Below are 14,512 nucleotides of genomic sequence, written 5' to 3'. Positions count from 1 at the left end.
TAAAGACCCTGAGACTCTTATTTCCAATTAACCACTAGAAAACTGGAAGTGGTGCTGTGGCTCAAGAGGTAGGGTGGTAGCCGAGAGCTAAAGAACTCAGGGACAATATCCAGGCCCAGAGTTCAAGCCCCATGACCAACTAAAAAAAAAAAGCATAAAACAAGCCAGGTACTGGTGGCACACCTCTAATCCTAGATGTTCAGAGGCTGAGATCTGAGGATCATGGTTTGAAGCCAGCCAGGACTGAAAAGTCCATGAGTCTCTTATCTCCAATTAACTACCAAAAAGCTGGAAGTAGAGCTATGGCTCAAGTGGTAGAGTGTCAGCTTTGAGCAAAAAAGCAAAGGAATAGTAGCCAGGCCCTGAGTTTAAGCTCCAGTTTACCCTCCTCCCCCACATAGGAAAAGCATAAAGCAGATTTTATATAGCTACTATTATATTCTATCATTAGGTGATCTGCTGTGATTATAAGTGATACAAAATATTTGAGGACTTAAGAATGTAAGTTCTGAGGGCTGGAGTGATGACTCAAGAGACAGAACACTTGCTTAATAAGCATAAGGCCTAGAACAAGTTATGATCCAGCTATTGATGGTGATGCTAGTTTAACATCTTTTGTATGTTTCCGTAATACCAGACTCCTAAAAGTGTAAATTAACTAAACTGGTATGTAACTACCATGGGTAGGCTACTATACCCATTTTATGGCAGCAGAAACTGAACCATAGAGATAAAGTCACAGCCAGTCTTCTGTTTTTCACTGAACAGGACAACTTGGGTGGGAATATTCGAATTATGATCACTGGAGCTGCCCCCATCTCCACTGAGGTCTTGACATTCCTCCGGGCAGCCTTAGGATGTTGGGTAAGAGCATAATTTTGCATAAATAGTGTTGGTAATCTGAATAAAATCAGAAGCACAATTGAAAAAAAAAACCCTGAAAAGTACCAATGAGAAAGTCATCCAAACCTCAAAAACAAGAGGAAGTATCCTAGAAGCACTTCTTAATGTATGTGCAGAAATCTTAGCATGAATGCAGAGTTCTGAAATACCCTTGAAAGAGTATCTTATCAACATCAATTCTTCTTGAAGAGCTACACATGACTTTACAGCAGTGTGTCAAGTGTATGCAAATAATCCCATTTCCCATTTTCCCACTATTGTAATTGGTGAAGTGATACAGACACTTTTGTACCTTTGATAGTTTTGCAATTATCAATTTAGAATAAGTCCATTGAAGCAGGTCAAAGAGCATGTGTGTATATGTATATATGTGAACATACATAAGCATGTATTACATGTATATACATCTTCCATAAAGGTTATGTGTTCTCTATACTCTTCTAAAACCAATATGGGAAGCCTCTTTTACCTTCTTAATTGATAGAAATTGTCCATTCCTCTAATTTTAGTCATTTACCTCTAAATTCAAAATGTGGTAATAGAAGATTAATCTTCTATTATGCATTTTTTCTGGTCTTATCTTTTCTATGTTGATTTGCATCTTACCTTATGTGTAACTCATACAAAACTTTCAAATGTTTATATTGATTAATATTCTCAATTTGTGCTTTTCAAACTCGTTTTAAATTGAACTAGGGTTTCAAAAACAAAGCAGGGTTTTCTAAGCCCTAATACTTCATGACATTGGTTTTTAACATATTTTCTGGTGATCCAATAGTTTTATATTTAAAAAAATATTTATGTTTCCATTACTTCTGGAATATATATAGGGGTCTGGACTCAAATATTGTCTAAGTTTCTCCCTCCTAAATGGATAGCTAATTTACCCACTTAACTTTGCATGGCATGCACAAAATACAGAACAGGCACAGGATTATACTCCTAGAGAATTATATACCTCCAATTGAATAAAGATTCTGAATGATACCTGAGCCCCCCATAAAAGTCATCTGGGGGGGGGGGCCAGGAATTTTGCCTAGTGGTTAAAGTGCTTGCCTAGCATGCATGAAAACCCGGGTTCGATTCCTCAGTACCACATGCATAGAAAAAAGCCGGAAGTGGTGCTGAGGCTCAAGTGGTGGAGCTCTAGCCTTGAGAAAGTCCAAGGACAGTGCTCAGACCCTGAGCTCAAACCCAGGACTGGCAAAAAAAAAAAAAGTCCTCTGGGTTGAGTGAGATAAGTCAAGACCAAAGGAACAAAAGGCACATGGTATGTATCCTTAATAAGTAGATATTAGATCCAAATAGTACAACAGTGATGACTCAATATTTGGGTACCCAAGGTTATGGACATGGTCTTGGAGATATAAACATAACTACATAGACATAAAAATTTATGATGGCCTATATACTCTATAGACATAATGTTTTATTATATATATTAATATGTATATGATATACAAACCCTCAGCTTAATTTTAATTATGTCCTAAAATCTATGTGCCAGTCATTGTACTTAGAGATTCCCTTCTTGAATACTTGTTTGTTAAACATGACATTTGAAATATGATGTAAAAATCAATGTTAAATTCTTTAATTAAAAAGAAAAGTCCTCTGGGTTGTCAAACTACCACCCACTTGATCATTCTTAATGCTTTTCTTTCTGTAGTCCTGAAGAACAGGATATAAACTCTTCCTCCAATTCTGCTCCTAGAAATGTCTTCTCTAAGCCTATCTCTTCATCTCTGCTGATGACAGGCCTACCACTGGAGTAGCCTATCAGTTTGCTTAAACTTGGAACTTTAAAAAAAAAAACTGCTATCAGCCTCTCTCAAATTAATATTATCTTTCCTATCAGGGGTTTGCAAGTTACAGGGCAGGCCCAGTCTGGCCCACCATCTGTTTAATACATGAAGCAGCACTGGAACACAGCCATGGCCATTCATTTAATACATGATCTTTGTCTGCTTTAGGAGCTACATTGGCAGAGTCCATTTATTGAGACAGACCAGATGACTCACAAATATTTATTGTCTTTCTCTGTACAGAAAAACTTTGCCCACCTCAGTTCTTTACCCAAACTCACAAATATTTATTGTCTTTCTCTGTACAGAAAAACTTTGCCCACCTCAGTTCTTTACCCAAACTGGAGCTATTTTCAAAAAAAACGAAAAAGGCTGCTCCATTTCGTAAACGTTTTCAAAGGTGCCATATTGCCAATCCAGGTTCAAGTCAATTGCCACTGGATTACATATGGCTTCATGAATACTTTGCGTTTCCCCCACCTTCTTGAAATGCTATAATATTCATTTGGGTTTTATACTTTCCTATATTTCTGAAAGCTCTTCATGTTTGAATGAACCCTTAGTTGTAAAAACTTAGAAACTGGGACATGAATTCAGAATTTTAAGAAACAAATTGTTCTCCAACTCTTAGAGACCTTTTTTGCCTCATGTCTTAGCCATACGCCATGGATCATTTTATCTTGATCTTGAGTAAGTCCCAAAGCCTTTTTCTGTCTTCCCAGGTATTTGAAGCTTATGGACAAACAGAATGTACTGCTGGCTGTACAATTACATCTCCTGGAGACTGGACAACAGGCAAGTAAGCCCTGCATCTGTCAGGCAGCGTATGTAAGGAGTTAGGACAAGTTCATTTCTAGCTGAACTAGGATTTAAGAGTTTCAGTTTTTCCCGATGAATGTGGCTAGATACCCCGATGACTGAGGCAGGTGCCAAACTCAAGTTTTGGGTCCTAGCTTGTTTATCTCAACTATCTATCAATGATATCAGTTTATTTTTTAGTCATATTTTTAAGAGTTTCAGTCTTATTTTTAACTCTCTCTGAAATCTGCACAGAAAAACTACTATTTTTAGAACTTTAGCATTTCCCAGCTGATGTAGTATGGTATATTTTAGGTCACGTTGGAGTCCCTGTGTCTTGTAATTATGTGAAGCTGGAGGATGTGGCTGACATGAATTACTTCTCAGTAAACAACGAAGGAGAGGTGGGTAACCGATGGCCTATTGTCAGATAAGCATGGTGATCAAGAGGTTTAGATTAGAAAAAGCACACAGTTGTGAGCTCATACGGTTTTGACCCTTCTGGTATCATTAGCAAGGAATTTAAATTAAGTATCATTTTTCTTTCCCACTATAGTGGGGACTAAAAATATAGCACCCTTCATGCTGTAGCAGAAACCATCAGGTGATCTAAGTGGGAGCACATATGTTGTAGGGTATCCATGGTTGGAAGTAGCACTTTTGCTCTTACCATTTTGTACTGTCTGGTGTGCAGATCTGTATCAAAGGCACCAATGTCTTCCAAGGATACCTGAAAGACCCAGAGAAAACACAGGAAGCGCTGGACAAGGATGGCTGGCTTCATACTGGAGACATTGGTCGCTGGCTCCCAGTGAGTATTTCCTTATAATAGCCAATGGTCTATGTTACTGGGCTAGGGAGAATAAATCTGCTTCTGGCAAGTGGGAGCAGATATGCCAGTAGGTTAACCAGCTGAAGAAGATGGAAGAAAATAAGTCTGAATCTTCTCTTACCATAAAGAGAAAGAAGAAAAGTAGCAGGTGATAGATCCTAAGCTGGGGTGGAGAGGAAAGGGTGTTGGGAGAGTCATATTCTAGTTCTGTCTCTTCTGTAGACCAGCCATGTGAAATCCTGAGAAAGTAGGCTGATACATGACTCAGAGTTACCAGACTTAGTGTTTTTCACCCCGTTGACCTCAGTATGTTGGATGTTTTGACCACAATGTGGTCTACCAAGAGATTGACTAGATAGAAGGGTTTCTTCTTTCCTTATTTCTTATCAAATACAATGTTTGCAGTAGCCAATGGTACCAGCATTGCTTCCAGACACAATCTGAAGGGGTAGTTCTTTAATAGGTCAAATGGCTCTAGAGGTCAGAATTTACATGGCTCCCATGTAGTGGAACATATTTTGCTAATGGCCAGGGGAATATTAGGTGGTGTTTCCACCTAGGTAGGGAAAGGACTGTATATGCTTTTCTTCTTGTTCTTCTTCTTCTTGTTCTTCTTCTTCTTGTTGTTCTTGTTGTTCTTGTTCTTCTTCTTCTTCTTCTTCTTCTTCTTCTTCTTCTTCTTCTTCTTCTTCTTCTTCTTCTTCTCTTCCTCGTCCTCCTCCTCCCCCTCCCCCTCCCCCTCCTCCTCCTCCCCCTCCTCTTCCTCCTCCCCCTCCTCCTCCTCCCCCTCCTCCTCCTCCCCCTCCTCCTCCTCCTTCTCCTCCTCCTCCTTCTTTTTTGTGGGTCATGGGACTTGAACTCTGGCCCAGGTGCTATCACTGAGCTCTTCAGCTCAAAGCTACCACCTTACCTCTGGGCCTGGGGGCTGACCTTGAGCTCTTCAGCTCAAGGCTACTGCCCTACCCCAGAGCCACAGCCCCACTTCCCATTTTCTAGTGATTAATTGGAGATAAGAGTCTCAGAGTCTTTAGTGCCTGGGCTGGCTTTGAACCGAGATCCTCAGATATTAGATTCTCAGATCCTCAGATCATAGTCTCCTGAGTAGCTAGGATTATAGGTGTGAGCCACTGCGCCCAGCACAGATTGTATATTCTGTTTTTTTTCCTTTTTCCTTTGATTTTTCTTTTGAAGTTACTGGGGTTTGAACACAAGGCTTTACAATTGTTAGGAAGGTCCTCTTAAACCATACCTCCAGACCTTTTTGCTCTGCTTATTTTTTACTTTTTGCCAGTCCTCGGGTTTCATCTCAGGGCTTTCTCAAGGCTAGAGCTCTACCACTTGAGCCACAGCACCACTTCCAGCTTTTACTATGTATGTGGTACTGAGAAATCAAACCTAGGTCTTTGTGTATGCAAGGCAAGCACTCTACCACTAGACCAACCTTCTGGCTTCGGCTCTGTTTATTTTTGAAATAGGCTCTTGCTTTTTGTGTGGCTGCCCTAGACTGTTCTCCTTCTATTTATACTTTCCATGCTAGGCAAATGCCACCACATGATTTTTCTGCTGAGATGGGGTCTTGGGAACTTTTTTGTTTGTGTGGTGGCCCTGTGGCTTGAAGTCAAGGACTGAACACTGTCCCTGATTTGTAATGATCCTAGCACTTTGCCATTTGAGCCACAGCTCTAGTTTCGGTGTTTTGGTGGTTGATTGGAGGTAGGAATCGCACCACAGGCTTTCCTACCCAGACTGGCTTCAACATATGATCCTCAGATCTCAGCTACTTGAGTAGTTAGGGTTACAGGCATGAGCCACGAGTGCCCAGCATGGGAACATTTTTTTTTTTAAAACCGAAGTTACCCTGAAACTGTGACTGATCTCAGCCTCCTGTATCTCTGAGACAAAAGGCATGTGTCACCACACCCACCTGACTTTTTTTTGCCAGTCCTGGGGTTTGAACTCAGGGCCTGAGCGCTGTCCTTAGGCTTTCTCAAGGCTAGAGCTCTACCACTTGAACCGTAGCACCATTTCCAGCTTTTTCCATGTATGTGGTACCGAGGAATTGAACTCCTGGCCCCCACTTAAACTTTTTTTTTTTTTTTTTGCCAGCCCTGAGCTTGAGCTCAGGGCTTGAGCACTGTCCTTGGGCTTTCCTCAAGGCTAATGTTCTACCCTGAGCCACCGCACCACTTCTGGCTTTTTCTATGTATGTGGCACCGAGGAATCGAACCCGGGTCTTCATGCTTGCTAGGCAGGCACTCTACCACTATGCCAAACTCCCGGTCCCCCCCCACCTAAACTTTTTGATCACCTAGTATCATCCTTCTGAGTTCCATCTCCAAGTAGCTAAGATTACAGGTATGAGTCACTACTAGTGCTCCATTTCTTTTCACTTTTCTTCAGACAGAAATTGTGGTTTGATAACTGCATGTATCCACAACTTCTACCTTTTGAGAGTTTCAAAGGGCAGTGTCTTTTCCCATTTAATTCTATTAAGGCATACCAAAACGTGAAAGTAGGATTTTCAAAGCAGGCATTTGCAGCCCCTCCTTCTGGAAAAACAGACTGGATTTTGTTTTTGTTTGAGGTCTTATTGTGTAGTCCATGTTGACTTCCAAGTCTGGAATTCCTGCCTCTGAATCCCAAATTCTGGGATTACAAGTATGTGGTACCACCACCAGATGTGAGACCATTTAGCTTATCTTTCTGATACTAACATTAGTTGCTGCCCATCCCATCTCTTTTCCTAAGACAGAGAAATGCACCACAGTAGTTTGGAGCCTTCAAGGCCTCATAGGGGATTTTTCAAAGGATTATCTTTCTTTTTTCTTTTTTTTCTCTAGTCCTGGGGCTTGAACTCAGGGCCTGAAGACTGTCTTTGGGCTTTCTCAAGGTTAGTGCTCTACCACTAGAGCCACAGTGCCACTTTCAGCTTTTTTCTATGTATGTGGTACTGAGGAATCGAACCCTGGTCTTTGTGTATGCCAGGCAAGCACTCTACCACTAGGCAAAACTCTCGGCCTCTCAAAGGCTTATCTTTCTACAAAGTTCTCTTGGTCTGATATGTGGTGGGGAGCCGGAGGGACATTGGGAATGTAACTAGATCTATAAATTCCTTTATTGTTCAACATTCAAGACTTAAGTAAAGGGTCCAGGAGCATTGTCTAGAGGTAGAGTGCTTACCTAATATGCACAAAGCCCTGGTTCAATACCTCTGTACCACATACACAGAAAAATTAATCATAGAAGTGGTGCTATGGATTAAGTAGCAGAGAGAGCGGTAGCCTTGAGCAAAAAAAAATGTGGCCAAGAAGAGTGCCCAGATCCTGAGTTCAAGCCCTAGAACTGGCAAAGAAAAAAAAGAAAATTTAAGTAAAATTCAAAGAATTTTCAATAATGAGGCCTCTAGGAATATAGTTCTAATGATAGAATTCTTAGGCACCTTGCTAGCATGATTCTGTTTAAGAAAAGGAAGCTCAGATGTAAAAAACAGGTATGTTCCCTCTCTGAGATTATAAAAGGCATTCCTTATTAACCCTTTCCCATCATGCCATGCTAAATTGATGAGTAAGCTGAATTGATAGTTCCAGAGTTGGTTCAGTCTATGGTCTTACTTAGGTATGATAATGCGGATTGTATTTATACTTGTCCCAGTTCTGAAATTCAAATCCCTAAGAACATAAACTCCTTAAAGAAACTGAGCTCAAAGAAATAAAGCTTCAGATGACCTCTGGTGGTTGGCTAGGGGGGAGAGCCTGCCCTTTCCAGCTCTGCTTCTGGCCTAACTAACCCATCTACTGACTTAACTGATTAGTACATGAAAGATGAACCTAACAGGCAGAAAACACAAAGGAAGCAGGGCTAACTAAATACAGTCTTATTAAAGATAACTCCCTTTCTATTCCTGAGAGTTTTGGAGCTAGAGTAATTGGAAATTGAGAGGTACAAATTTTATTTTCTTAACTGACAGTTCTGGGGCTTGAAGTGATAGCCTCGTACTTGCTTCAGCCTCTATGTGACATAGAATCTTGTGTTTTTTCTAGGCTGGACTTAGACCTCAATCCTTCTACATTTACTTCCATGTAGCTGAGGTGACTGGCATGTACCACCATGGCTAGCTTGTTGGCTGGGATGAGTGCTTGCTTACCTTTGTTTAGTGTGAGTCATTGCACTCAGCCTGGAAAGTTTCTTCATTGGATGAAGGAACAAGCTGGTCCTGGGGATTTTTCTTTGAGTCTGTATATTCACTTTCCATTTTTGAATTTTATATAACACCATTTACTGGAAGCCATTGTCCCTTTCCTCAAAAGCCAACAAATAGAAATGAAAGGCTCTTGACAGTCTCTAGAGAAATAAGCCTTAAAATGAGGATAAAAGCTGTGGCTTCTTCAGTTTCCCTACTAACACAGCTTTTAATGCTTAAAAAAATACAGAACCCCCAAACCAAAGCCAAAACACTGATGATGTTTCTATCTTCTGCAGAATGGAACTCTGAAGATCATTGACAGAAAAAAGAACATTTTCAAGCTGGCTCAAGGAGAATACATTGCTCCAGAGAAGATAGAAAATATCTACATTAGGAGTAGACTGGTGTTACAAATTTTTGTACATGGGGACAGCTTACGGGTAATAAGCTATTTTAATAAGAACCATCTTTAGGTGCAGAACACTGAGGTTCTAGAATTCTAGCTTGCAGAACTAAAGAAATGAAGCTATGTTCCATATCATAAATAAGATGACTTTGTTTACAAACAAGATTTTTTCAGAGTTGGACCCTGGTGACTCAGGCTGAAATCTGAGGATCATGGTTCCAAAGCAAGTCCAGGAACAAAACTCTTTAATAGTTTTATCTCTAATTGAATACCAAAAAGCAGGGAGTGGAGTTGTGCTTCAAGTAGTAGAGCATTAAACCCTAGGAAATCACTCAAGCCCTCTGTTCAAGCCCCATGCCTGGCACAAAACAAACACAACAAAGAAAGAAAGATAGGGAAGGGGGGAAAACTAAGACGGGTGGGGGGTGTGGGGGGGGGAGGGAAATGGGTACCAAGACATGTGAAAGGGTATCAATGTATGTGAATTAATGCACCTTCTATCTGGCAAATATCATGTAACCCTTTTACTAATTACAATAAAAAACAAACAAAGAAAGAAAAAGCAACCAAACCTATTTTTCCCATTACAATGGACTTTGTAAACAAGTCAGTAAAATTACTAAAAATGATTCTGAAAAATAGCTATATATCCCAAATTATACTTACTATCTCTGGCATGTAGTATATATGTATATATATATACACTCTCTCTATATATATATTATATATATATTGTAGTTAAATTTGGTGTTTTGGAGGGAGGGCATGAGGATAACTGTGGGCATGAGCAGGCCAGAAATTCTCCTAAACTTTAGTGGCTACCACCTCTTTCTGAAGAATCACATTTGGCCACAACATCTCTGTTATGAAATGTTGAATGAGAGTAATTTATCAATGAGAAAGAAAGCAAGAAGCTTGGAGGTCTTTTCTATCAACATGAGCTGGTCCTTCTCCTTTTGTTCTTGGAGGTGGGGGTCCCTGTATGCTAGTCCTCTCATGCCCTTATCCTGTTTCCTTTCCACAGTCATCCTTAGTCGGAGTGGTAGTTCCTGACTCAGAAGTGCTACCTTCATTTGCTGCCAAGCTTGGGGTTAAGGGGTCCTTTGAAGTCTTGTGTGAAAATGAAGTAAGTATTCCTCAGGAGAGTTCAATGTACATCTACATGGTCCATTGTGGCGAAGAGGAAGCACTGCCATTTGGGACATGTCTGGATGCCCAGAGCCTCTTCTCTGAAGAAATAATCTCTTCCTATTTCCATGAAATATAGCTACAGCCCCAATAGACTAAATAATTTTATTAGATTGTAGGATAGAATGGACAATTTAAAACACACATATGCTGACCCTATGTCTTGTGCTTGCAAATCCTAGCTACTCAGGAGGCTGAGATCTGAGTATCTCAGTTTGAAGCCAGCCTAGACAGGAAAGTAAATGAAACTCATCTCCTGTTAATCACCAGAAAACCAGGAAGTGGAGTTGTGGCTCAAAATGGTAGAGTACTAGCCTTACACAGAAAAACTGAGGGATAGAACCTGGGCTCTCAGTTCAAGCCCACAGCAGACAAAAAAATCATAAACACATATATCAATAAGTAAGTAAAATTATCTAGAGAAAACCCACTATTAATACTTTATAGATACTTTTTTTATACTGCTTTTTCCCTAACCCACTGTTACAGGCATTTTGAGTTGGTTTATGCTTAGCTGTTCATTTTCAGTAATGTTTTAAGCAATGTTTTATATTCCTAGACCATAAAGGGAGCCATTTTACAAGACTTGCAGAAAGTTGGGAAAGAAGGTGGCTTAAAGTCCTTCGAACAGGTGTGTCACAATGGTTTTACTCATCTACTGAGTCTCCCTCAAAGTTGTAAAGTTCTATCTTACCATGGGTTTAAACATATAATTTCCAAAGACCTAATTTCAGACTTTATGCCTTTAACTGTCAACGTCCTGACCTTTGGTGGTTGCCTTGTGGTGTCCCTTATCCATTCTCCCTCCTCATTTCTTTAATTACAAATGTATTAAGAATGATCAGATTACTAGATCTGTAACTGTCTGCTTCATTAACCTCTTTCAAGTCCTTCAGAGAGCACTCAGGGGACTGTGCAGAAGAGCCTACATTGCTAATAAACTGTATATGTGCTCACTTCATCTTCTAGGTCAAGAGCATCTTTATTCATCCAGAGCCATTTTCCATTGAAAATGGGCTCTTGACACCAACACTGAAAGCAAAACGAGTAGAGCTCTCTAAATTCTTCCAGACCCAAATCAGCCGCCTGTATGAGAGCATCCAGGAGTAGGTTAAGGTATTTATGGTCGAACAGCTTGCCTCGTCTGTGCTGCTTTGTGAGCATATAGATTAAAAGCTATTCTTCCATTTGTGTTGTCTTTCTTCTCTGTTGTTTTACTTACCAAATGATCAAATCACCACGTTTTTTAAAAAGAAAAAAAACCTATGGATTTATAAGAAGTTTCAGTCTGCATGTAAATCCTGTTATTCTCATTTTAGATGTGGCTATCATAGTTTTAGAGGTCTGTACTTTTTTTTTGTGGTCCCATTTCATGTTCTGACCTTTCTGCAAGCTCTTCAACTTCAGTTCCACTTTTAAATCAGTGTTCACAAGATCAAATTTCCTAGGAATCTTTTGTGATGCCTTTTCTTGCTTTGTAGCAAAACATATAAACCAGCACTCATATAGGTTCTCTAACATTCACATTAAGAAATCTTTAATTTCCTTTTTCAGGTTTTTAAATTTTTCATTGGGTGCTTTACATCTTTGGTTAGGTTAATTCCTAGGTTTTTAATTTATTTTATTTATTTTCTTTTTTTGTCAGTCATGGAACTTGAAATCTGGGTCTGGGCCCTGTCCTGAGCTCTTCAGTTCAAGGCTACCGCCATACCCCTGGGCCTGGGCATTGTCCCTGAGCTCTTCAGCTCAAAACCACAGCCCTATTCCATGAGCCACAGTGCCACTTCCAGTTTTCTGGTGATTAATTGGAGATAAGAGCGGAGATAAGAGTCTTAAGGTCTTTAGTGTCCAGGCTGGCTTTGAACCATGATCCTCAGATCTCAGCTTCCTGAGTAACTAAGATTACAAGCGTGAGCCACCACGCCTGGCTTCTAGTTTTTGCTGTTGTTTGTTTGTTTGGGTTTTTTTTTTTGGTATTACAAAAGGAGTTGCTTTCCTGATTTTGGCCTGACTCTTCTTATTGTTGACATACAGAAAAGCTATTGATTTTTGTGGATTAAGGATAAAAATTATATTAAGCGAAGTAAGCCAGACATAGACTGCATGGTTTCCCTTAGTAGTAATAACTAGGGTATGTCTATAAATCTACAAGTTAGTCCAATGGGTAGTAAAAGACAAATATTACACTTGGGTATGATTAACCATCACTCTACACACATTGAGAACAAAGGAGGTTAGTCCTAGGAGAGGATCACAGTGGCTCAATAGCTATGTACATATGATCATATAAAATAATACTTAGTGAAACAAATGAACTCTGAGAAGTTTTCTTTAATTTTGTTTGCAGTTTTCAGTTCTGTTTTTTTTTTTTCTCCTTTGGTTTGTTCTCTGTTGTCACTGGTTTTGACTTCTGTACCCCTTGTATTGTATACAAGTTTATCTGATTTGGGGAAGGGAAAAGGAATCACAGGAACAGTGGGACAGGTGAATGCAATAGTGATACTCACTAGACACTATGTTGGAAATGAACTTGACAACTTGGGGATCAGGGTGGGGGAAGTAGAAGAAAATGAGGGAGGAGGTAACATGTTCAAAAAGAAATGTACTCATTACTTATGTAACTGAAACTCCTCTCCCTATCACCTTTACAATAAAATTTAAACTTAAAAAATCTTTTAAGTTCTGAAAAGCTATTTGGAATCCATTTGCTGATGACTTCACAGAGGCATTACAACTTTAAGTTTTAACTTGTTGCTTATTCGAATTATTATCTATGAGATAAATCTCTTCTGCAAACTTCTGTGTATATTAATAGCTGACAGAAGGGAACTATTTGATCAGTCTAAGCATTTCCTACATGTGTATGTGTTTTAAAAAAAATCGGTGTTTTCACAGTGTTGTCTACAAGGGCATCTATATTATAACTGATTCTGTTCCATGCAGTTTGCTGCTGAACTGGAAGCTGTGAAGGAAGGAGTTGAGACTTATGTCCAGTGAAATCTTCCAGTAAATGAAGCAAGCACTGAATAAAACTCCCCTGCACTGGGTGCATAACAGGCTTATCTTCTGTGAAGGAACCTACTGATGCTATTTTTCCTCTGAACTTCCATTCTCACTGTACCTACAGATACTTGGTGCCTCCACTTGTAAATGTCAAGTTTTAAAATAAACTATTGCAGATATATGTTGTGTTTTTCATTTTATGAGCCATGATGAAAAATCAATCTTACATAAAAATCACATTCATTAGTGGTTAGTTAACTTTGCTACACACTAGACTTAGGAAAAAAACCCAAACCAACAACAAAAACCAGTACCAGGGCCGGGAGTTTGGCCTAGTGGTAAGAGTGCCTGCCTAGCATGCATGAAGACCTGGGTTCGATTCCTCAGTACCACATACATAGAAAAAGCCAGAAGTGGTGCAGTGGCTCAGGGTAGAACACTAGCCTTGAGGAAAGCCCGAGGACAGTGCTCAAGCCCTGAACTCAAGCTCAGGACTGGCAAAAATAAAATAAAATAAAATAAAAAAAACAGTACCAGAGATCTGGAGTTAAACAGCTTTTTTTTTTTTTTTTTTTTTTTTTTTTTTTTTTGCCAGTCCTGGGCTTGAGCTCAGGGCCTGAGCACTGTCCTTGGATTTTTCTCAAGGATAGAGTTCTACCACTTGAGCCTCAGTACCACTTCTGGCTTTTTTCTTTCTATGTATGTGGTATGAAGGAATCAAACCCGGGTCTTCATGCATGATAGGCAAACACTCTACCACTAGGCCAAACTCCCAGCCTCAAGATACATTTTTTGCTAACCCTTGAAATGGAGAGGAGCAGGCCTTCTTATCCAATATCAAATAAAACAAAGAACAGCCAAGCCCAAACTCTGACCACTAGTTCTCATTCTTTTTCCACTGCCATATTGCTGTACTCTCATCTCAACCAGGACTCCTTTCTGGCCCATGGAGTTGAGAACATTCATGGATAGCTTTCTAGTTGGCTGAGCAATGCTACTTGAATACAAAACCAAAGGGAGGCAGGAACTAACATAGAACTCCGTGTTCTAGCTCCCCACGTCTCTTGACTTCCCCTGAATATCCTTAACTCCTCTAGCCAACTTGTACTGAATCCCTGTTCTTCAAACATGTCAGATATATTCTAGCTTGTATTCTTGTTGTTCCCTCTTTTCTAAAATACACCATTTCAAGGCATTCTGCTTGTCCCTTATTTGCACTTAATACGACACATTTTACTTGTCCTTCTCTCTACTCCCATAGTAACGGGACAGTAATATTTAATTCATTGCTGAATCCCAGTGCTCTTACCTTACTCTGACCTATTACAAGAAGGGCCCCAAAGCTTCATGTTTTCTGACAAGAAAAGAATGAGTACTGGACAGTTTACTCAAGT

The 14,512-nt window shown here is 39.8% G+C and overlaps 1 protein-coding gene across 8 annotated transcripts in view; it reads left to right on the top strand.

The window, feature by feature from the left end:
* Acsl5 (acyl-CoA synthetase long chain family member 5) overlaps positions 1-13,340 on the top strand; it is a 52,909-nt gene extending 39,569 nt beyond the window's left edge. For all 8 annotated transcript variants that reach the window (XM_090345882.1, XM_090345883.1, XM_090345885.1 and 5 more), the window contains 9 exons: positions 769-864; positions 3,431-3,503; positions 3,822-3,910; positions 4,201-4,317; positions 8,818-8,961; positions 9,952-10,053; positions 10,675-10,746; positions 11,085-11,231; positions 13,059-13,340. In XM_090345882.1, coding sequence (XP_090202008.1) covers positions 769-864; positions 3,431-3,503; positions 3,822-3,910; positions 4,201-4,317; positions 8,818-8,961; positions 9,952-10,053; positions 10,675-10,746; positions 11,085-11,225 — 834 coding nt within the window. In that variant the 3' untranslated portion in view covers positions 11,226-11,231; positions 13,059-13,340. The remainder of the gene's footprint in view (positions 1-768; positions 865-3,430; positions 3,504-3,821; positions 3,911-4,200; positions 4,318-8,817; positions 8,962-9,951; positions 10,054-10,674; positions 10,747-11,084; positions 11,232-13,058) is intronic.
* The last annotated feature ends 1,172 nt before the right edge of the window (positions 13,341-14,512 follow it).

The sequence above is a fragment of the Megascapheus bottae genome, chromosome 15 (assembly GCF_031878675.1).
Source record: "Megascapheus bottae isolate mThoBot1 chromosome 15, mThoBot2.hap1, whole genome shotgun sequence".
Lineage (NCBI taxonomy): Eukaryota > Metazoa > Chordata > Mammalia > Rodentia > Geomyidae > Megascapheus > Megascapheus bottae.
The sequence above is the reverse complement of the archived record's forward strand: the minus strand, read 5'-3'. Positions and strand labels throughout refer to the sequence as shown.